General features: G+C 41.9%; 2 protein-coding genes across 2 annotated transcripts; one reads left to right on the forward strand and one right to left on the reverse strand.

Moving 5' to 3' along the window:
* Window positions 1-3,286: 3,286 nt before the first annotated feature.
* Window positions 3,287-3,588, forward strand: LOC134792548 (uncharacterized). Its single transcript, XM_063763817.1, has one exon. The coding sequence runs from the start codon at window positions 3,342-3,344 to the stop codon at window positions 3,513-3,515; it is 174 nt and encodes a 57-aa protein (XP_063619887.1). The 5' UTR covers window positions 3,287-3,341; the 3' UTR covers window positions 3,516-3,588.
* A 711-nt stretch (window positions 3,589-4,299) lies between these two features.
* LOC134792347 (proteoglycan Cow) lies at window positions 4,300-21,071 on the reverse strand. Its single transcript, XM_063763618.1, is given in 12 exon segments — window positions 4,300-4,508; window positions 4,667-6,048; window positions 9,729-9,823; window positions 11,222-11,498; window positions 11,501-11,692; window positions 12,617-12,715; window positions 12,830-13,058; window positions 14,216-14,365; window positions 14,558-14,696; window positions 15,980-16,082; window positions 18,077-18,122; window positions 20,901-21,071. Coding segments are annotated over 11 exon segments (1,644 nt in total). The 5' UTR covers window positions 21,000-21,071; the 3' UTR covers window positions 4,300-4,508; window positions 4,667-5,833.
* Window positions 21,072-25,002: the final 3,931 nt, after the last annotated feature.

Consider the following 25,002-nt stretch of genomic DNA (forward strand, 5'->3'; position numbering starts at 1 on the left):
ACTCAACTTGATGAGCACTTAGGAGAGTAGTAATACCCAAGATATAGCTGATGCTGAAACCTGGCAGTACCTAGTGGAGCTCGGATTTGGTGCAACATATATAGACACGTGTTGTTTTGGATATCCTACTTGTCATGTGATCACTGGGTAGACCAGTACCCAAGATAGCTGATGCTGAACCCTGACAGTACCTAGTGGAGCTCGCGTTTTATACAACATAGGCACACGCTGTTTTGGTCATCCAACTCGTCTTCATGAGCACATAGGAGAGTAGTATCCAAGATAAAGCTGATGCTGAACCCTGGCTGTACTTATTGGAACTCAGGTTTGGTGCAACATAGGCACACGCTGTTTTGGTCATCTGACACGTCTTAAGAGCCAACGGGAGTGGTCATTTCTCCATACAAACGTACTCCTCGTTTTCCTCCGTGGTTTTTGAAGCTAGAGCAATGATTTTTTCAACACAGATTAATATTTTCAATATCTGTGTCGGACCGTTTTGCTTTTTTTGATATTTTTGTTTTTTAAGGCGCTAGAGCCTTTCAAAAATGGCCAAAATGGCCTAATTGACTATGCCGCAATGAGAGGCGTGGCATTCAAAACTGATATCAATTAGCCAAAAAAGCAAAACGGTCCGAGACAGATAATTTCATAATCATTTAGATTTCCAAATTTGGTTACGATTGGTTAAGTTTTGGAGGAGGAAACAGAGGAGTACTAAACCTCGATTTTTGAGATTTTTACGCAGGATTTTTCGCCTTGTCCTTATCGCACTACTTTTAGGTGCAGCTTACGTTAGCGAGACGGATATATTTACCTAAAATATTTAAAACTCAGCTCCTGTTTCGTCTTAAACAGCACTTATAATAGCAGTACCCAAGATAGAGCTGATGCTGAACCCTGGCTGTACCTAGTGGAACTGGGTGTGTGTGTTTATGTACGGAGCAGCGTGATTACCGCCAGTAGGTGTCCAGACGGGATAGTTTTTTGCTCAATTTTGTGGTGTGGGCGCAAAAATAAATTCAAGGACATTGGCTCGCTGACCCAACATTATGTAGGAAAGCCAGTTGGCTTCCTTACAAAAAGTACTGGGCGACCGTGTAGGATGTAATAAGCGCTTATGAAATTGTATATTACGTGTGGATGATATTGGCAATTTGATTTTGTCGTCTGGACACGTTTTTAAAGGACAAAGTAAAAGCTGTAACAGATAGGCGTACCCGACAGCAACCGGGGTCCGGTTAGTATATTTCTTTCTTGCTCTCACTCATAGCTGCGTTCTTAACGGACTTATTACGTACCCATTCGATCGAACATGAAATAAGCCTCGGATTGGATCAAAGTCGCGGTCCGGTACGTTTAGGTAGAAAAAATCCGCGAGCCCTTACAAAGCTCTGCTTTTTGCTAGTATTATAATATATTCATTATCCATTAGCATTTCAATTATGTTTGTGTTTAACGAAGATATTGAAGCTTCAATTAATCGCTATTCCGTTCCGCTGTGTATCGATATATAACATGATTAAAATCGACTTTTCACATCCCTAAAAGAGCATACATATACGTTTTTACGCAGACATACACAACCTGGTTCCACCTAAAACGATAACACCTTGATTTGAAACAGTATGGTTGTCCTTTTTTGACAAACGGCATTTTTAAAAGAGCGAGGAGAGAGAAACGATACTAATTGCTGCGCCGTCAAAGAGAACAGACAACGTTGGGACCTTGGATAAGATTTTGAGTATTTTATTTTATTTGAGATTTTTATTATTTTTTCTTCTTATGCATTAAATTCTGCCGTAACTGACTAATAATCATACCAATAGGATCTTTTAAATAGAGTTTGTGCGGAAAGAGAAGAGCCGTGGAATGGATGGGGCCCAATACATTCCACGACTCTTCTCTTTCCGAAGACTCTATAAAAACATTAAGGTGTGAACGCATGAAGATGACCTGGGCCCAGTTTTATAAAGTTACAAGTTACAGGTTACAAGAGTACAGGCTACAGGCACCTGTAATGCACTGTGAACGGCTACAGGTGTTTTATAAATACACATAGATAATTACAGTTGTAAAGAACCACGGTCAATCTCGATTACATGTGAAATCTACAGGTGTGAAGGACATCACTATTTAAAAAAAAACGTCTGTCATAGATACTCTGTGCTCTACTCACGCTCTACTAAATGCTGTGTTATTGTTTGTTGTAAAATATTAATTATTTGAAAAATGCCCAGAAATGAAGGAAAAATCGAGTGGTTGAGAGCGGTGTTCGATGCCAAGGATATACTTTTCGGGCCGTTTTCAGATTCAGATTAAGTTAGATTTCATGAAATATTTACCTAATAAGTAAATAAATACCGTTTCACATTACATTATAAAATGTATCGTTTCGGTAGCGGCTCAAAGATAAGTACGCTGTGTATCGAAAATTATGAATAGTACACTTTACCATAATGTGAATTGTGAATGCACTATACTTAAATAAAGAGACGAATGCTAATAAATCAACGACAAATATCGGCACCAATCCCTTTCCGTTTCCTAGTAGATAAAATAAAACGATATCATCAATAAAATCAATATCAAACATATTGTCACTTTATTTCCTATTTACTATATACTTCAGATACATTAACAAAAACTGATAAGGTCAGTGCATGGAAAAGTATGCAAAATGGCAAAATCGTTCGCGTTGGTGCCTAACAATAAAGAGTAAAGTTTAAAATTGCTCAGAAAACGAATAATTTTAATTAAAAATTAAGAATTACAGGACTCAAGACGTATGTCAGTTTTTGTTACAAGTGTACCAATCTACACTTGTAATTTACAATATTTTTATAAAACGCTTGTTCGATTATGAGTTTAAAACTATTAAACTCTCATATTTTCGTCTATGGTTGAGCTACAGGCACTTGTACCTGTAACCTGTAAAATTGTAACACAGTACTTTTATAAAACGCAAATTGTAAAAAACGGAGCAAGTGTTGCCAGTAAACGCCTGTACACTTGTAACTTGTAACTTTATAAAACTGGGCCCTGGGGAGCATTTTCTACTTATAAGTTTATTTTAGTTTTAATTTTAACGCTTAGTCTCTTTTTTTTCTCCATTTTGTTTGTTATCAATAAATAATTAAATATTAAATAAATCACAATATACAAAACATTAAAAACTTATAATGTAGTTGCTCAAAACACTAGCGTTCAGGGCTACATGCAAATGAAATCTGATTTTTGCAAAAAAAAACGTAGACATTGACGTTTGATTTGACGTTTACGTAACCCACTTCTCATCCCTCGTATCGAGGCCTCCTTTCTTTGAAAAAAAAGCAAAAAAGATGCTGGGACGGCTGGGCAAGAGGCACGCCGAGATGGCGGCGTCGTTCGCGACGTCGGGCGCCGGCTTCGGTGGCGCAGCGTTCCTCGGGCTGCTCTACATGACGGATTGGCGCGTGTTCGTCACCTACATCCCCTTCTACGGCGGCAAGTTCGCGAACGAGAAGCAGGAGTAACCGACCACCACACGATCCTAAGTTATTGTCTAGTGTTCTGTAAATTGTAATTATAAGAATTAGCAATCGCTAACTCCTTTGTTTCATTTGCAGACCTTATGTAAGTAGGTACCTTGAACTGGAAGACAGCGCAATGCGCAGTATTACAATATCGAACCCTGCATATGACACTGCTGCTATAATTTATGAAGGTAGAGGTTAGCCTCAGTTGATGGTCACTACTTCACCAGTACATAGTCACTCTGTAAACGACTGCAGCAGAACTTTCGTTTTCGCACGCGACTCCATATTTGAAGTTTCCATTGAAATATAGAGTTGCGAGTGACGACACAAGTCATGCTAAGCTGAGTTGTTCAATCTTTCTTTTTTATGTAAGCAATCTTTTGTTTAGCACTATAGGGTCATCGCGTCAGTTTACCGTCCAGTGTAGCAACTACACCAAGTGGACGGAAACAGGCACTGGACGGTAAACTGATGCAATGACCCTACATTAGTCCACTTCTAAAGTTGAAATCACACTTATTATGTTACATGGAGTAAAACTCGGAGAGGTTCTGCAGAACATGGTTATCAGTAGCATCATGTCAAAAATGTTCACTAGATAAGCCAAAGTTTATTTAGCTTGCTATTTTCTTGGGATTTCTGATCATCAGAGAATAATGTTCCAAGATGTCTTTAAATGGGCAAGCCGGTGGGGATCGAGTTCTATGGACTCTCCGCCACTGATGGTTTTACATACATAGTTTGTTATGGGGTCATGGAATAGGGGAAAAGCAAACATGCATTTTGTTATTAAGTACCATACAGGCTAAATTTTATTTATTATTTTTGTTACATTACATACAGTGAGATTTAAAAAAGTGCAAATAATTGTCTACCTAATGTGACTTGTTACTGAGGCCCTTCTCGTCCTGGCCTCGGAGCGGGGCTTCACTATACTAATATTAGTAATATCAAACATTCATAAGCTTATTCTATCTTTATTATTATTACCTACATCAGGGGTCACCAAATGGCGGACCGCGGTCTGGATGCGGACCGCCGACCTATATAATGTTAATACATATTTAATAAACTCAAGTAGAAGACCGCGATGGTCACATTATTTTAAAAAATCGGACCCCTGAAGAAACTAATTGGTGACCCCTGACCTACATGTTTACACAGACCCTCTAGTCTGACACTTCACACTCCAAAACATTTAATGGTTCAACATTAACATATCCTATCCTATAAATACCTATATTTTATTAAGTACATAGCCTGTTATATGGCTTGAATCAGCCTGTTAATACAACATTTAAATTTGACACTATTCTATGAAAGCTTCCTACACGGAAACGAAAGAGAGACTTAACTAAATGAAACAAAAAGTAACAATACATATCTCAGAAGAGCAGCTAAATATCAACATTTTGCTAATTTATATTGATTCTTCATCTTTTTGTTTGTTCTTTGGACGGTAAATATTTCAAAAGAGCAAACAGTTTAGGCCAGATGCAGGTCCCTTTAGTTAGATCGTTAGACCTATGTTTTAGTTTGAAAGTCGTTCATTCAACTAAAGTTAAATCCTCGACTAATCTGAACCTAATTAGAATATCTAGTGTTTACGTAAACCAATCTATCTGCTGAGGCTACTCATGGTCCGCTTTGTCAGGTAGCATGCGGCGAAATGAGGGTCTCAAACTAAACCTGAACATCCTACATAGTTTAAGTAAGTTCTATTTAATAGTAGATTAAAATGACATCTGTTGAAAATATATTTAGCATTTCGAAGATAGTTTCATAGTATTCTACCGTTTCATGCACGGTTTCACGCATATTATAATATTTTTAGAAAGTTTTTTGTCGTGAACTGAAGATTTATTTATGCTGCCGATTGTACATGTTTCAAATCAAAGACATCAGACTCATCATAACTGTGCCCATATTTCCAAATAAAGAATTGAATGAAAATCTTTCGTTTATAGACCGAACAAATCTTAAAGGCGTATTACAATTACATGTATATTTTTTACAGCTTTAGTACATTGTTAAAATTGTATTTTATTTTCCAAGTATAAACTGTACCGTCGCCATCAAAAATATCCGAGCCTATAAATGCTGCGAACTATGTATGGTGTTCGATAATACCTGAACATGACATCGAACCGATCGAACCTACTTCTACACCCTTATTTAAGCACGTCGATACAATACATCTGATGGCGACGTCGCTCATCTGTCGGCTCCTTATTATATTATCCTCGGATTGAAAGAGCAATTATATTACAACGGTGGGGTCGTGTTTCTGCAACAGCTCGCTCCCGGTGCGGTGTTCAGAAGCGCAGCTCGGCGTCGCCGCTGCCGGCGGCGAGCGCGTCCTCGTCGTCGGCGGGCGCGCCGCGCGCGTCGTGCTCGGCGGTGGCGGGGTCGCGCTCGTGCTCGGCGTCGTGCGCGTGCTCGTGCTTGTCGCGTGCTCGCTCCTGCGCTTCTTGCGCGTCTTCGCCCGTCTCGTTGCTCAAGCTGATAGCGTTCGCTGACAGCTTTTCGCCTGGAATTATTGAAAATGGTAAAGTTTTATTTATTTAGGTAGGTAAGTAACTACTTAAAAAAAACAACGGGTTGCACTCCGGGAGTGCCGACAGAAGTGAAAACTCAATGACTAGTCCAAAATGTCTGCAGCACTATGTATAATTGACCCATCCTCCTTTCTATTGAAAAACTTTAGTTCCGAAATTGCTGGTCAGTGAGCTTGTTTAAAATTCGAAATTCAAATTTGTAGCGTTAATTGTTAAAAATTCGAATAGAAATTGTAAAGTTACCTTGCAGACCTCGCATCTAAATATATTTGGTCATGATATTTTGAGTTTTATTCACCAGTACTAGAGTTCACTTTTATTAGCGATTTCATCAAGATGTATTTAGCTTTATTGAATTATATTTGAGTGATATAAAGTTAGAATGTAACTGTGAGATCCTCGTATAATTTCAACCCGTACAAGATTAGAACCTTTTTCATGTAATGTCATTGAGTTTTTCTTTATTGATTTAAATGCCATCTAAACCTTACGGTCACGTGATCGCCTTACGCTGCACGCTGTCTCGAGTTTATCATTTTTTTCCCCACCTCAAAAAGTGCCTATATAGCGCCGCTAAAGAAGTTTTCACTTCAAAAAGCGCTGGTGGCCTAGTGGTAAGAGCGTGTGACTTTCAATACGGAGGTCGCGGGTTCAAACCCCGGCTCGTACCAATGAGTTTTTCGGAACTTATGTACGAAATATCATCATTGATATTTACCAGTCGCTTTTCGGTGAAGGAAAACATCGTGAGGAAACCGGACTATTCCTATTAAGGCCTAGTTTCCCCTCTGGGTTAGAAGGTCAGATGGCAGTCGCTTTCGTAAAAACTAGTGCCTACGTCAATTCTTGGAATTAGTTGTCAAGCGGACCCCAGGCTCCCATGAGCCGTGGCAAAATGCCGGGATAACGCGAGGAAGAAGGAAGTAACTACTTAAATTCGATTAAAGGGGTCATCCATTAATTACGTCACTCGAATTTCTAGGTTTTTTTACCCCTCCCCCCCCCCCTCCTTGTCACATTTGGCAAACCCCTCCCCCCTGGTGTGACGTCACATTTCTTCAACGAAATCGGCAAATATTTATTTAATATTTTATCAAAATATTTTTGACAAAAGAAATATTAGTAATAATATAACCCAAAACTGATTAAGAAATAAAATTAAACGAATAAAAACGATTATCGTTTCAAAACCTTGTTATTTAAATGATAATTGGCGTATAAAATAATTTAAATACATTTTCGGTTACTGATAGTTAAAGTGACGTCACAAAGTTTATGACTCCCCCCTCCCCCTTGTCACAACATGTCACATTTTATTGACCCCCTCCCTCCCCCTAAACGTGTGATGTAATTAATGGATGACCCCAAAGGGCACGATCAATCCAACAAATGAATACTTAATTTAAAACAGCGTATGTACCTAATATCTACTTCTGATTCTTATATATGTATTAGGTATTTTGAAACATGCACCGATTTGAGTGTGGCTTTTCTTAATCGAAAGTATTTTCGGTTGAAAGTTTTTTGGGGTGTCATTTAATCGATCTGCAGAATATTCCTATTTTGATGAACAAAAAAATTCATTTGGTCAGCAGAAATTGATACTTGGTCAGTAACTTTTGGTAGGCAAGTATTTCTAAACCAGTTCGCAATTAATGTCATACTGAGCGGCTCTAAATTAATTTAGTTGGCAAATTAATTAATTGAGCGGAAGTAAGCGATCCACCATTAATCTAATTTTGTTAAGCAATCAGTAGGTAAGCGAATATTTCATTTTGGATTACAATTTAACTGATCCGCAAAAATTGGTTACTTAGCTAAAAAATCAGTTGATCAGCAATAACCCACTTTTCTAGCAAGAGTTGGTTTTTGTAAAGGTCGCAGTTCTAACCTAACCTAACCCACTTTTTTAGTAGCAGTTGGCTTCTGTGAAGGTCGCAGTTCTAACCTAACCTAACCAAATTTTCTAGTAGCAGTTGGCTTCTGTGAAGGTCGCAGTTCTAACCTAACCTAACCCACTTCATAATTTCATAATAATTCATAATTTATTTATTGCATCCATGGTTGTTACATTGGTGTTACATATAGTTATAGTGAGTTTCACATGGACCCTGGTAGGGCACAGCAACAGTCTTAAAACTAAATTATGCTAGGTATTCGACAGTATATTTATATAATAATTATAAAATTAGGTCTTTTAACAATGGTTAAGAGATTGTAATTTAATTTTCTTTTTTTTAGCAATTAATGTCTAGGATATATAATTAAATTTAACATTGAAATTGTAGGGTAAGTATATAATATTAATTTATTTAATAGTCATGTCAAGAATAAGTAATTTTATGTCGCACAATGTTTAATAATAAGTAGGTAAAAAATAAATGAGTTCTAGCAACAGTTGGTTTTTGTAAAGGTCGCGGTTCTAACCTAACCCACTTTTCTAGCAGCAATAGACTTCTGTAAAGGTCGCAGTTCTAACCTAACCTAACCCACTTTTCTAGTAGCAGTTGGAGAAGAGAAAAGCCTCCGTTTTACCAATCCGCAATAGCTCTCTAGGGTTAGGACAGACAAGACTATGTGGACAGTCTGATTCCGCTCCGCCCGCAACTCTGCTTTTCAAATCAAACGTAATCCACCTTATTATATCAGATTATCATTCCTTTAATATGCATACGTTTCAATTAAATTAAACTGTTTACACACATGTTTTTTCTGCCGACCAATTGTTAAATCTGCAGCTCAAGTATTTATTAAGCTGATAAATTATAATAGAAGCAGACCGATATGGTTTATAATGTTAGACCGTTTGTGAATTATTTGCTGAACATGAGTTGTAGGTCTATTTTTATTTATTGCCTACAAAATATTTGTATGCTTTCCAAATGATTTAATTGCTATTTTTTTTTGCAGATCAATTTTAAAAACGGCTGATTATTTAATTTTTCCCGTTTTCCGTTTTTTTTGTTTATTAGAAAAAACACAATCAGTTTTCTTCAAAGCATATTATAATACAGTAAAATTATACATTTTGCTTTTGCGTCAAATCCGGTAGTTCTGATTTTTTGCAGACTTGTTTATGATGTTGGCCCAATGAATAATCCAAGTTTGTGACCTCGAGCGCCGAACGCAACTTTGTCAAAAATCGAATAAACCGCAATTTTTTTAGATTTGGGCGATTATAACCCTAAAGTACTAGTTTTTGATAGTAACTTCCTAGGGCGTTTTTAAAGTAGACTAAATTTGCTACAATAAGACACTAGAATTGTCTCTGTACATCTAATATTTTCCGAGATAAAGCCTTTCAAAATGTATAATTTTTTCGAACTTGTATTCGTAGGCTAAGTAAGTGCAGTGAGTATACACTTTTGTCTCAGGCGATGCCGGTTGGCACAACTGTTTCTAAGGTCAATCAAAGCTGATTTGGCCCGGTAGCCACAAGTTCGTCCCCCCCCAAACCAGGGTTGACAAAGTTGCGTTCGGCGCTCGAAGTCACAAACTTGGATTATTAATTGGGCCAACATCAAAAACAAGTCTGCAAAAAATCAGAACTACCGGATTTGACGCAAAAGAGTCAGGTTACAAAATTCGACAAAGTTACTGGATTATTACCTAGACGTCGAAAAGCACAGAATAACTATGAACAGCTACTGACCGGGACACGTGGGCGCGCCCTTGCCTCTCGACCCGGGCAGTTCCTGCCCGTGCGCGTCCACGCACCAGCACACGCCAAGCGCGGCGTGGCACTGCCTGGAATACAAAGTACAATAATTTTTAAGAGAAAAAAAACCGACTTCTATGGGGCCCGGTAAAAGGTTGTGGTAGATTGTGCACCATGTAGAAAAGGAGGTAAAACCACCCACTTTTCTAGTAGCATTTCGTTTCTGTAAGGGTCGTAGTTCTAGCCTAACCTAACCCACTTCACTGATAGCAGTTCGGTTCTGTGAGGATCGCAGTTCGAACCTAATCAAACCCACTTTTCTAGTAGCATTTCGTTTCTGTAAAGCTCGCAGTTCTAACCTTACCTAACCCACTTAACGGCGCATGCGGTGCGGTGTACGGGGATTTGAGCGGGAGAGATTTGGCATCATCATTATACTTTATACCTACATTTTATGGTAGGTAATCAATGTAATCATAGTGGTTTATTTAGTTTAGGTATCATAGTGGTTTTCCGAGTCAAGGTCCGGGTCTGAGTCCGAGTCCGGGTCCGAGTCCGGATCCGAGTCCGAGTCCGGGTCCGAGTCCGGATCCGAGTCCGAGTCCGGGTCCGGGTCCGAGCCCGGATCCGAGTCCGGGTCTAAGCCCGGGTCCGAGTCCGGGTCCAAGTCCGGGTCCGGGTCCGAGTCCGGGTCCAAGTCCGGGTCCGGGTCCGAGTCCGGGTCCAAGTCCGGGTCCGGGTCCGGGTCCGGGTCCGAGTCCATAGGCTACGGTGACTGCTTACCATCAGGCGAGCCGTATGGCCCGTATGCTTGTTTGCCGCCGATGTGGTATAAAAAATTTAGTTTTTGTAAATTCTGTAAAATGGCCGAGTCATGGGGGTTCGCGGGGTCCGAAAAATACATAAAGCTCAAAGTCTAGTGACTATGTATGTATGTATGTTACCTGGGCCGGTAGTAGCCGGCCGCGTCGCAGGCAGGCACGTATCCCCCCGCCGCCCTGCCCGCGTGTGCTCTAGCCAGCGCGAGGCAGGGTCGCGCAGCGCGGCGCAGTCAGCCGCCCTGCCTGTATAGTATGTTACCTGGGCCGGTAGTAGCTGGCCGCGTCGCAGGCGGGCACGTATCCTCCTGCCGCCCTGGCCGCGTGTGCTCTATCCAGCGCGAGGCAGGGTCGCGCGGCGCGGCTCAGACAGCCGCCCTGCCCGTATAGTATGTTACCTGGGCCGGTAGTAGCCGGCCGCGTCGCAGGCGGGCACGTATCCCACCGCCGCCCTGGCCGCGTGTGCTCTAGCCAGCGCGAGGCAGGGTCGCGCGGCGCGGCGCAGACAGCCGCCCTGCCCGTATAGTATGTTACCTGGGCCGGTAGTAGCCGGCCGCGTCGCAGGCGGGCACGTATCCCCCCGCCGCCCTGGCCGCGTGTTTCTAGCCAGCGCGAGGCAGGGTCGCGCGGCGCGGCGCAGACAGCCGCCCTGCCCGTATAGTATGTTACCTGGGCCGGTAGTAGCCGGCCGCGTCGCAGGCGGGCACGTATCCCCCCGCCGCCCTGGCCGCGTGTGCTCTAGCCAGCGCGAGGCAGGGTCGCGCGGCGCGGCGCAGACAGCCGCCCTGCCCGTATAGTATGTTACCTGGGCCGGTAGTAGCCGGCCGCGTCGCAGGCGGGCACGTATCCCCCCGCCGCCCTGGCCGCGTGTGGTCTAGCCAGCGCGAGGCAGGGTCGCGCGGCGCGGCGCAGACAGCCGCCCTGCCCGTATAGTATGTTACCTGGGCCGGTAGTAGCCGGCCGCGTCGCAGGCGGGCACGTATCCCCCCGCCGCCCTGGCCGCGTGTGCTCTAGCCAGCGCGAGGCAGGGTCGCGCGGCGCGGCGCAGACAGCCGCACCAGCCCGCGCGCGGCACCAGCCCGGCGCCCGCGCCGCAGCCCGACAGGAACGGCCGCAGGCAGCGCTCGCGCGAGTCGTGCCCTGGACACATTGGTAACGTTTAGATCTTTTTCACACTGTCCGATCCGATATCGGAAGGAAGTAAAATGTAAGATTGTATAATGTGTTTCCCAGTATTTATTATACTAAAAAACGATAAATAACGCAAAAAAGACAGACTTAATGCCAATGACAGTCTCCTGCAGCTGTTTTTGTCATAGGCGCGCCTTCCGACATCTGATATCGGAAAGGCGCTTCCGATAAATTCTGCTGTGACGGAGCCCCCCGTCAGCTATCGGACCGATAATATTTGTTTGTGTGCGTATGAGTAGGCATAATGTTTATTGTAGTCTGCGTAACCGCTAAAGACGGCGCTCGCGCCCCCGCGGCCTGATTACGAGGATGTATCATTTGTGCACATTGACCTGTCAATTTAGTTCGCGAGTTTCTGGAGGCAACTTTTAGGGGTTAGTTCGGAAAGCGTTAATGCCATCCTACATCAACATCTTGGAATGAGGAAGCTCTGTTCCCTATCGGATCAAGAACAATGTTTTCAAAGACAAAAGGAACTTTCTATAGAGAATGATAGAGAGTATTTTGTTTTTTTTTTTAGTAAATAGTGCTAAATATCTTGAATAAGTTTTATATAAAAAACTTATCGAGTTACCCACGTATCATTGCGTTCCCAGATTTTCTTAATGAACTGAATAGGTATGATACTCACTACCTGTATATATGCGCAATCAAACATATTATAAGCGCATAAGTATATATTTGATTGCACATATATGGCGCATAAGTATATATTTGATTGCGCATATATACAGGTCGGTGGACGACAACATCCCGTGGCCGTCGGTGTCGAGGTGCGCGAACATCCAGCGCGTCTCCAACTGGCAGTCACGAGAGAACTTTGTCAATAACGTTCTAAGCATTTAATATAAATAATTTGAATATGATACTCACTAAGCGCATACAGTTCGGTGGACGATAACATCCCGTCGCCGTCGGTGTCGAGGTGCGCGAACATCCAGCGCGTCTCCGGCTTGCAGTCACGAGGGAACCCTGTAGGTATTATAACGTTTCAGTTAAATTGTTATTCGAACAACAAACAAGTCCTATGACCAGCATAATACGTTAGTTGAGCGTGAAAGTCGCCTGGTTAAAATAGGTACGTACCGTGGCGGTCGGGCGGCGATTCCCCAGCCTCGTCCATCAGCACGGAGAACCAGTCGAGCAACCGGTCGGCCATCTTGTCGGGCGCGCAGCCGTCGGCGTCGGGCGCGGCGACGGGCGGAGCGGGGCGCTCGCGGCGCCGCGCGGGCGCGGGGGCGGGCATGGCGGGGTCGCGCGCCGCCGCCGCCGCCGCCGGCCGGCGACCGCGGCGCCGGCCGCGGCGGTGCCACTCCTGGATATATGACAACTCACGTGAGATGGCATTAGGTACGTATGATATGATATGATGATATGAATATCTGGGAGACCGAGCTTTGCTCGTAAAACATATAAAAACTCAAAAATGCGCATTTTCCCAGAGATAAGACCTAAATAGATCGATTTATCGCCCCGAAAATCATTAAAGCCGTTTCCGAGATCCCCGAAATATACCTACATAATATTAAATAAATAAACAAGAATTGCTCGTTTGAAGGTATTAGATAGATAGATATAAATAAATAAACAAGAATTGCCCATTTAAAGGTATTAGATAGATAGATATAAATAAATAAACAAGAATTGCCCATTTAAAGGTATTAGATAGATAGATATAAATAAATAAATAAACAAGAATTGCCCATTTAAAGGTATTGGATAGATAGATATAAATAAATAAACAAGAATTGCCCATTTAAAGGTACCTATTAGATTATGTCTTATGTCACTAGAGTCGGACCAAGAAAAGTCTGCAGCGGATTTGATAGCCCACGCAGTGCAAGTGTCATTTATACGTCATAAATTAATTTCATAGAAGTTTGACGTTTATAATAACACGTGCACTGCGTGGGCTATCAAATCCGCTGCAGACTTTTCATGGACTGACTCTACCTGTGAGTTCCTAATATAATTGGCTTCCTGAATCTACTATAATTTCTATGTCAATGTCATAATTGTTGGATCTCCAAGTGAATAAAAAAAAAGCGAAAAATAAAAAATTACTAAACCAATATTGCGTACTTGGGACAGTTTAGGACTCAATATAGGTACTAGCAGTAGCAGCTCAAGCTGCAAGCTGCGCAAACACATAATTGTGACCGGAAAAAGATAGGCAACCTATATAATTGGTCCATATTGTGCAAGTTGTATACTTTCCATTGAAACTTATTTCATTCGTCAGACAAGTCGGTAAAATTTGAAGAAACAATTTTTTTTCAAAAATGAATTTTAAAATTTATAATTCATCAAGAAATATAGTCAAGGCTATAAATAGCCTTGACTATATTTCTTTAGGCAACCCTATTTATTTATTATGTTATGGGACATTTTTTCTTTCATAAAATATAAGTTTCAACCGTCAGACGTATCGGTGAAAGTCGACTATATATACCGGATGTTAGACCAACTCACGTCATGTTCAGATGAGTCCAGAGCGCGGCGGCGGCAGGGGCAGAACCCGCGGCACGCGAGCGCCACGGGCGGCGCGGGCCGGCGCACGCAGTTGTGCAAGTCGAGGCGGCAGAGGGATGAGTACGTTCGGTTGTCGGAGCCGCATAGGAACTGCACACAAAATTGACATATTTTTTTTCTAAATTGTGACTCTGTAACCGTAAGATAAAACTGTCGTCACAGTGTCCAAAACAGTCAGGAGCAAAAATAGCCAAGCGGGTGGGATTATTCGAAATGACCGAATGATGAAAGCGTGCGCAGATCATTTTGGGCACCTGACCCGCTTACTTGTTGCTACCGTACCTGTGCCCTTGGTACCGAGCCACAGCCGACGCAACGCTGGTCGCCGCCGCTCCCGCCGCCGCCGCCTGCGGGTGCGGACGACTCGTAGAACACGTCGTCCTCGCGGGCCGCCTCCGAGTCCGCGTTCACCACCACATCTCTGCAACATTCGGTCGGAGATAGCACTCACCTCGCCAGTAAACAAACGAGGAACATTACGTACTCGCCACTCACGCCAGTGCTGCATGTCAACCTGCATGTCATACATTAAACAAGAGGCAACGATATTGTTTATCCATTACAACGTTACAATGCAGATAATCGTCTGACCAATCATATATCTTATTGCAAACTAAATAGGGTTTATTCTATTAGTGGCCAGTTATGTATGTTGATGTTAGTAGAGTCACACCAAGATAGCACAGCGCAGACTTGGTAACGACGGAGTGTAAAGGTGCGTAAACGTCAAATTCCTGTGTTGAAGAATGCCTGAAGAATTCTAGCACCTGACAAAATCCTCGCCGCAAAGCAAATCCGTCGGCCCTCCGGCGCGCATCAATAAAATTAATAGATTAGGATTTTAGTATCCTTCGACAACAGGCAGTTCAAAGAAATCTATCGTCGTATCGCAAACGCCTGGAAGAGCTTCTGATCCTTGAAGACGCTAATGAAGGGCAACCTTCCACTCTCTTTAAAGCGCAAACTTGTCGACATGTGTATCCTGCCTATCCTCACCTACGGCGCCCAAACATGGTTTCAAACTGAAGCTGAAAAGTCTAGACTCAAGATTTGCCAAAGAGCAATGGAACGCAGCATTCTGGGTGTTCGTAGAACCGACCGTGTTAGAAACACCGAACTGCGTTCCAAAACCGGCATTGTGGATGTGGGCAGGAAGGCCGCCAAGCTAAAGTGGGACTGGGCAGGGCACATCTGCCGAATGCACCCGGAGCGCTGGACCAAATTAGCTACAGACTGGGTCCCACAGGACCACTCGGGGCAGAGGAAGACCAAAACGGAGATGGCGGGACGACCTTGACACATTTTGTAAAGAGTGGTGGGAGTGTGCATCGGATCGGACCAAATGGCGGGAAAGAGGGGAGGCCTTTGCCCAGCAGTGGGACACTCCTATAGGCTAATAAAAAAAAAAGGATTTTAGTGCTCAAATTATATGCTCCACAGATGACACATTGACATGTGATTTGCGATAGGTACATTGCGGACTACTTAGGTTCAACGAATTCGGGGAGAGTTAGACCAAAATAAGTCTGCAACATTTTGATATCATACGCAGTGCAAGTGTTATTTGTCTAACTCTAATACAAACTCTACAATCAACCGCGATCAAATGCCACCATGTAATAAAAATGCCATGCGCGATATCGGTGAGGTTTGTAAGGCTCATTAGACGGAGTCTATTATTATTAGGCTTGACTTGTCACATACCCGTTGCGCAGGAGACGCGCGCGGTCTGCGCAGAGCGCGGTGCGCTCGTCGCGCAGCACGCACTGCTCGCGGCGAGCGCACACCAGCGCGCGGCACAGCGGGCCTGCAAGCACACACATTGAAATCCAAGCGAGCATATCAGGTACGTAGGTACTTAATATGCTTGCTTGGATTTCAACTTTATGCCAAGAATTACACAACTAAGTGCATAAGGTGCCTTTTATTTAAGGCTGCTATTTAACTGATCACCAGATATAGTAAAATTTAACACCAAAAAAATCTATTTTACCACACTAAAATAATAAATGATCACCAAAATTATACCTCTTTTTTAATGTGAAATGATTACTAATTTTATTACATTTTGCTATCTTATTAAAGGAAATGACACCAAACTAATAATTATTAACCCAAAAATAGTAAATGATTACCAAATTTCAAACCCCATTTTAATGTGAAATGATTACCAAAGTTTTACATCTGCTATCCTATTAAAGAAAATGACACCAAAATAATAATTGTAAACCCAAAAAATAGTAAATGACCACCAAAATTAGAACTCCATTTAATGTAAAAATATAACCAAATTTTTAAATCTTGCTATCCTATTAACGCAAATGACTCCAAAATAATCATTGTAAACCCAAAAATAGTAAATGACCACCAAAATTGTAACCACATTTTAATTAAAAATGTGCAAATATTTAATATATCGTTATCCTATCAAATTAATTAATCCACTTCGTCACCTTTTTCTAGTAGCATTTCATTTCTGTAACAGTCGCAGCTCTAACCTAACCCACTTTTCTACATAGTAGCATTTTGTTTCTGTAAGGGTCGCAGTTCGAACCTAACCTAACCCACTTTTCAAGTAGGTAGCATTTCGTTTCTGTATTGGTCGCAGTTCAAACCTAACCTAACCAGTAACCTAACCCACTTTTCTAGTAGCATTTTGTTTCTGTAAGGGCCGCAGTTCAAACCTAACCTAACCCACTTTTCTAGTAGCAATTTGTTTCTGTAAGGGTCGCAGTTCAAACCTAACGTAAACCACTTTTCTAGTAGCATTTCGTCTCTGTTAGGGTCGCAGTTCTAACCTAACCTAACCCACTTAACGGCGCATGCGGTAATATTAGCAGTTCGGTTCTGTGAGGATCGCAGTTCTAATCTAACCTAACCCACTTTTATAGTAGCATTTCGTTTCTGTAAAGGTCGCAGTTCAAACCTAACCTAACCTAATACTACTTTTCTAGTAACATTTCGTTTCTGTAAGGGTCGCAGTGTTAACCTAACCCACTTAACTGATAGCAGTTTAAACCCTTAAACCTAACCTACTTTTCTACTAGCATTTCAGTATGCTACTAGAAAAGTAGATTAGGTTAGGTAAGTATATATGCGGTGCGGGGTACGGACGGGAGGTTGAGCGGGAGGAGGCTAGTAATTTTGGCAACATTTTACTTTATTTGGTAATATGTACCTATACATTTTTTGGTAATCATAGTGGTTTATTTAGGTGAAAATATCGCATTAATTTGGTCTTCAAGATTTGGTGATCATTAATGATTTTTGGTGATCATTAATGATTTTTGGTGATCATTCAATATATTTGGTATTTGAATACAATTTGAAGTGCAGTCGCAATTAAAACGGTGGTACGTTTGTAATTTTAGGCCTTATTTTTTTGGTGTTCAGTAATTTTTTTTGGTAAGCTAGATTTTTTTATTTAGGGTACCTAAGTATTTTTTGGTGGTCATTATATTTTTAGCCTTTATTTAATCGTGACATAATAAAGAACTTTTCAATCGAATGCCTTACTAGTAGGTAATTAAGGTACGAAATTTGAAAAGCTAATTTATGTCACTGTTGTACACAATACATTTGTACGAGTCGACCATAAAACTAAACTACCTATCTATTGAAAGTTCTACCGAAACGAAGTGCACAGGTGACTTCGTTTCGGTAGAACTTAGATTCCAGGGTTCTCTCTTTGGTTTTAATTAATACGTTTTACAATGGTATTTTAAGTATGAACCAAAATAGACATTAACATTAGATCAGATAGTGGATCTATCTGTGGATCTTGTAGGTAGGTATACGTACTGTTCGGGTCATACAGGTACCGCCGCGGACGCCGCGCCGCTCCCTCCTGTAACACAACCAACCACCGTCCACTCAACATCACCTGCTTCATCCTAAGATCAAGTACGCCATAGTAAATCTATGGCGAACTGGATCTTAGAAATCGGACAGGTTATAGGTACCTATTTATAGGTTTACCTTTATTTTGCCGTCAATTTTTCTGCAGATTTTCGTTTCATAGAAAATTTTACAAGTAATTTCAAATCGCAAAATAATCTTTACATAGAATATTTACTTCAAATAATTTTAGTTCGGATTAGTTATGTCACACCAAAAATTTAAAACATTAGTTTTGTTTCAAGAACAATTTGTTCATGTAATTTCATTTCACAGAATCATCGATCTGTAGAAAAGTCACTTCTTATAAATACGGTTCACCAAAATTTAATATACAGAATAGTCATTTTGTCGAATTTTATTTATTTAGTCGTTAATTTAACGCAATCTGCTTCTCTGGAAGAAATTCGTTTTTAGGGGTTGCCGTTCTAACCTAACCCACTTTTCTGGCAACAGTTCGTTTTCTTGGGGGTCGCAGTTCTAACCTAACCTAACCCACTTTTCTGGCAACATTTCGTTTTCTTAGGGGTCGCAGTTCTAACCTAACCTAACCCACTTTTCTGGCAACAGTTCGTTTTCTTGGGGGTCGCAGTTCTAACTTAACCTAACCCACTTTTCTGGCAACCGTTCGTTTTCTTGGGGGTCGCAGTTCTAACCTAAACTCCTTTTTTAGCAATTTCAATGAATACTACGAGTATGTGAAAGGTAATTTTGTAAAATAATAATTGTTAAAATTAATATTCTGTGAACTGTAGTGTCGTACAAATAATATTCAATGAATAATAATTCTACAGTCAGTCTTTTATTTTATTTAAAAATCTTTGAATAAATATTCTGAATTTTAATCAAGTTACAAAATATGTTTCTTTGAAATGAATAATCGAAGAAACAGAATTAATTGTAACAAAAATGTGCGATTCGATAATTCTATGAATAATTTTCTGTATAACAAAATTCTGCAAAAAATTTGGCGATAAAATAAGGGTACACCCTATTTATATAATTTTTTACCACACCAGCGGTTATTAAAAACTCTCTTGATTGTTCAAAAACTGATGAGAAAGTTGCATTTTATCCACACGTGTGGCAAAGTAATCAAATGCAAACGGTGAATTGTTTCCTTATGTTAAGGTGGTAGAATTGACTTAATGTTTAATAAATATTTAATGACATTTATTTTGAATTGATTTTGTGTTTTTAGGGTTCCGTACCCAAAGGGTAAAAACGGGACCCTATTACTAAGACTCCGCTGTCCGTCCGTCCGTCCGTCCGTCCGTCCGTCTGTCACCAGGCTGTCAGCCATATTCGAACTTTAAGATACGTCAAATAATAGATATGGAAACGATATGTATCGGATATGTCAGTGTCAAACAAGTGTCAAAAGTGGTCAAAAGTGAGGTTTTTTCAAACAAAAACGTCACTTTTGACACTTGTTTGACACTGATATATCCAATCTATATCGTTTCCATATCTATTATTTGACGTATCTTAAATTTTGAATATGCCTGTGTATCTCGTGATCTGTGATAGCTAGACAGCTGAAATTTTCACAGATGATGTATTTCTGTTGCCGCTATAACAACAAATACTAAAAACAGAATAAAATAAAGATTTAAGTGGGGCTCCCATACAACAAACGTAATTTTTGACCGAAGTTAAGCAACGTCGGGCGGGGTCAAAACTTGGATGGGTGACCGTTTTTATAGATAATGGTACGGAACCCTTCGTTTGCGAGTCCGACTCGCACTTGGCCGGTTTTTTTTCCTTGCGTTGGTGTGGTGAAAAATTTTGTGTTTCACTCGGTGGCAAAATTTATTTAACCCTCGTGCCTTGAAACCATTTGCAACTTATTGGATTGGTTCCTTTAAGTGTGATTTAACCCATGCCCAGAATTACTTATAGTTTTTGGTCTAGACTCCTTGAGCTCTTTTTCTACTAATTTGAGTGAGTAGGAGTGAGTTTTTGGCAGCGGGTCGAAAACGACCCAATGGGGAATAGGTAGGTATATATATGGGTTAGCTGAATTACCCAAAACAGAATACTACTCGTACTTACATAATATAATATAAATAATATCTACCAACAGGCCCAAGGGACGCATTGGCCTCGTACCTATAACTCACGCTCCATAAACTAAACTAGGCCTACTCCCCGTGCATACAGAATGAACGTGGAACGAACATCTCGCGTTCATAATAGACGAGCGAGCGAAGCGCTCCGGAATTTATTCTCTTTGGCGAAAATACGAAGGCTGAACCCGTAATCCTCCGGGTCACGTACAAAGGCGCGCTAATTAGCGCCCGCGCGTATTTAACACAAACAAAACACTTCAACATACATACAGCAAAAGGTATAGCTCACAACTTATCGTATGGTATCGTGAAAGCAGTGAAACATTTTTTCCCTGGTGAGTTTTTGCTTTTTGAGAAATTTACACAATATAGGTAGGTACAGGAGGGATAAAAAGGTCAGGTCTAGGATTTAATTCGTGGATTCATTATTATTTATTTACTCTAGGTTTACAGCCCACTTTGCTTTTGATCATTTACTATCCTCCATTCTCCAGGCCAAAGATTGATCGTTCCACGGTTTTCCTCTTAACGATTTTTGCCTTTAACCGGTTACGATCCCAATCCACATTGCTTTATTGAAGCACAGGGCCCCGGCCCCGGGCCGCCATTAGCGGTAGGTGATTGCTCCGACCCTGAACTAGAGGTAAGGTTGCTACCACATCGTCGTCGAACTCGAAGTCCTGGTCGAGCCGGCGCGCGGCGGCGGGCAGGCCCAGCGCGACGGCGCCCAGCAGCGCGAGTAGCACACCGCGCATGGCTGCTGTGTCGAGCGAGACGGTCGGTCGGCGTGGAGGCGCGCCGCACACTGCGGCTCGCGCACCCACCGCCAATCTGAGGAGGTTGTAAGGAACGCCCACCGTAAACTGACCGCGGGATCGCTGGCGAGTAAGCGTGGGCGAGGCTGAGTTAAGCTGGCCACTTGGCCAGCTTACAGCGCAGCCTGGTGAATAGCAATGAAGGCTGCGCGCCTCTTGTGCGTTGCCTTCATAAACCCCGCCTCTTAGAGACTGTTTTCGCAACTACTCCACTTTAAACATTTTATGTGCCTTACGACTCTCTACAGAGAATAAAAATGCTAATTTAACAGGTTATAAAAGCTTATAAAGTCGGACCAAAAAAAGTCTGCAGCGGATTTGATAGCCCACGCAGTGCAAGTGTCATTTATACGTCATAATTTCATAGAAGCTTGACGTTTAAAATAACACTTTCACTGCGTGGGCTATCAAATCCGCTGCAGACTATTCTTGGTCCGACTCTAAGAAGATTGTTTATTTTGGTTAGGTAGGTTATATTGTGTTAAGCTTAATTTTAGCAAAGTGTATAAAACACCACGAACAGTTTTCACGCACACATACATATATGTCAAGAATAAATTAAATAAAATTACAGTACGCAGTCCTACCTCTATTACCTAAATCTTCTACACGGCCGTTTCAGACCTATCAAATTAATAAATGATACTTGTTTTAAAATAAGTAATGGTAATATAAAAAAACAATACCTACCACAAATATGTACATATATTGTACTTACATACATTAATGACATGAAGAATTTCAAGCATCTTAATTTATTATTTACGTCTTTCCTTTATGTTGTAATAATTGTAAGAGTCGCAATTGAACTCATAATTAAATAATAGGTACCCCACTAAACTTATTCATAAAGTGTCTTATCTACGCGCTCTCTACTCCCGCTCCTCCCACCCAAGGCATCCAGTTTACCCTCCTCCCAACCCACCCCACCCCCTCGCGTCGCGAGCCTCCATCCCGCTGCACCGCGACTCAGTCACGACTCCTCCGCCGGGACCGCGGAAAACAATCGATGTCTGATGCCGCAGAGGAATTAAACCGGATTAACTTGCAGATGCGTGTGTGACCGACCACAAATCTTACAAACCACTATATAGGTAGTCTTTGAATATGTATGCGTCTGATGGGAGTGCAGAGGTCAGGTTACGCTGGTTGGTGCGTATTTACGAATGCGGGCGGCGAGCCGCCGCGGCGCCTCCGCGCGATCGATTCGCGGCACGCAGCCGCCGCCGTACGAGTACATCACTCACTGCGTACTGATTGCAAATTATTTTGTATTGTATTCGGGTTGTTTTGACTCTCCCAATAAATCCCAAATGTAATCCGTCTATAAGTGTCGATTACAACAAAATGGTCATGTTTAGCACGGTCTATTTAACGTTTAGTTTATAGGTACAGCCAAGTTCATAAAAAATACCTTTCTTCACCCCTTAGCCCATTGCAATAAGGTTAAAAAAAATTATACATATTTATTAACTCGACTGTAGGTACCTAGTGTACCTAATACTGCCCTTGTAAATAAGACCTCGGAGATTTGCATACTTTTGCTTCATACATACATACTCGTATTTGAAAGCAACTGCAGTCCAATTAGTCTACGTTCCTACAAGAAACAACAGCTTACCGTAATAGAGCGGCCTTAATCTATGCAATTAGATAGCCTAGATAGGCAATAGCTAATGAAAGCTACGATCACACTCCCTAAGGGTGCCACATGCGCACTGCCGCTAACTTTTTACTTAAGTATTCGAATTGAATTGTAATAAGTACAACATATAGAGGTCGCCTAAGAAAGGATCTACTCGTATTGTCAGTGCATTGTTAAGGACAACGAATATAGAAATGACGAACAGTACTGGGGATGCCTATTACACAGGCCGTGCCAATATCCCTCGTTCTGTGGTGCTGAATAGTCGTGAAAAGCTTGTGTCGGACATTGAGAGCACTCTGTCCAGAGTTTCGGTGTGGGGTCGGGACAATTTAGTGCGATTCAACCCCACCAAGACGCAAGTTTACGCGTTCACCGCTAAGAAAACCCCATTTACTGTGGTCCCACAGTTCCAGGGCACAGCCCTTACCATGTCAGGGAGTATTGGGATCCTAGGTGTCGACATCTCCAGTGACGTCCAATTCCGTAGCCACCTGGAAGGTAAGGCTGCGCTGGCATTCAAAAAACTCGGTGTGCTCAATTAAGCGAGGCGATACTTTACTCCGGGGCAAAGACTGCTGCTTTATAAATTGCAAGTCAGACCCCATATGGAGTACTGCTGTCACCTTTGGGCAAGAGCACCTGGATGCCAGCTTGGACCCTTCGACTCGGTCCAAAGGCGCGCTGTACGAATCGTCCATGATCCCAAACTCACCAGCGGTATTGAACCTTTAAGTCTAAGGAGAGACTTTGCCTCCTTGTGTGTGTTCTACCGCTTGTACAATGGGCTGCTCTGAGGAATTATTTGACATTATGCCAACGGCCGCTTTCTATCACCGCACCGCTCGCCGTCGGCAGGGTGTTCATCCTCACACCCTAGAACCTAAATGGTCGCGTACTGTGCGATTTAAGAGGAATTTCCTCCCGCGGACGCTCCGGCTGTGGAATGAGCTCCCTTCCGAGGTTTTCCCGACGGTCTACAGTATGGGGTTTTTCAAAAAAGGAGTGTACAGGTTTTTAAAAGGTCGGCAACGCGCTTGTAACACCTCTGGAGTTGCAGGCGTCCATAGGCTACGGTGACTGCTTACCATCAGGCGGGCCGTAAGCTTGTTTGCCACCGATGTGGTATTAAAGAAAAAAATGGGGTTTAAATTCAAAGTTTGTAAGGTGCAAGTAATAGTTTGTAGGGTAACAAGTTGTTACTATAAACAACGAATGCGGAGTACCTAGTGTTGAACATTACTAATATATTATCTGCTAAACCGGAAGCACTTTCTATTGTAGCATAGCAAAACAAACAGTAGATAAGCAGGATGCCATGATAGGCGTTGAGTGTTGCTGAAGTATACAGTGTTTCTAATTTAGTAGATATTAAGCCATTTTCACAATTAAGTATCCCGCTTTCGAAGTTACCCTAATTCAACTGTACGTTTACAGGTGATTTGTATTTGTTATAACTTGATAAATAGACGCAAGCCCTGACAAGGCAGTCGATACATATGGTAGTAGGTACTGTATGTACTAATAAGTAGTGGCGTCTCCATGCCGTCTACAAAATAACCCCATTACAATAATAATTTACCACACTCTACTGTGTAGTAAGTACCTAAGTTAGTGCCGCCGCCGCCGCCGCCGCCGCCGCCGCCGCCGCCGCCGCCGCCGCCGCCGCCGCCGCCGCCCCGCCGGCGCCGCACCCGACCCGGCGACCGGCGACCGACCGGCGCGCGGCGGCGGCAAGCACAAGCCACATAAACAAACCGGGGTGCCCGAACTTGGCCGCTATGTCTACACTACAACTATACATTATTGTGGCAGAATAAATAGAGGCATTATACAATTTTTTTAATATAGTTTTTGAGCTGTTTGGTAGAAATGTTCCATGGGTTTTAATTTGAAATAGATTGAAATGATGGGGGTTTTAAGTGGATTGAAAACGTATCATTTTTATATGTGTTTCTTTGTGTTGGAGCATCATTAGCAAGTCACTCATGTCGCACACAACAATCTCTGTAAGTACACCCCAGGCCAAAAGCATGGAAACAAAGTTATTTTTCTTAATTTTTAATATTTCCATTATTATTATTGTGTATTGGTAACGCAAAAAATACTTTAGGCAGTTTTATAACATTAAAACAGCCCCCAAAGTATTAAAACATCCTAATATATGCGAAAAAAAATTTGAGAGAACATAGAAATCAACCTTCTTAATTGTCTTTCTACGAAAGGTTGAATTTACAGTGTTATTAAAGAAAATTATAAGTAAATTACTTTTAAAATGTTCTATTATCATTTTACTAT

This window comes from Cydia splendana, chromosome 7 (assembly GCF_910591565.1).
Source record: "Cydia splendana chromosome 7, ilCydSple1.2, whole genome shotgun sequence".
Taxonomy (NCBI): Eukaryota; Metazoa; Arthropoda; class Insecta; order Lepidoptera; family Tortricidae; genus Cydia; species Cydia splendana.

Bases quoted from the DNA above. Each gene is read 5' to 3' on its own strand.
- LOC134792548 (XM_063763817.1), top strand. From the start codon at position 3,342: ATGCTGGGACGGCTGGGCAAGAGGCACGCCGAGATGGCGGCGTCGTTC.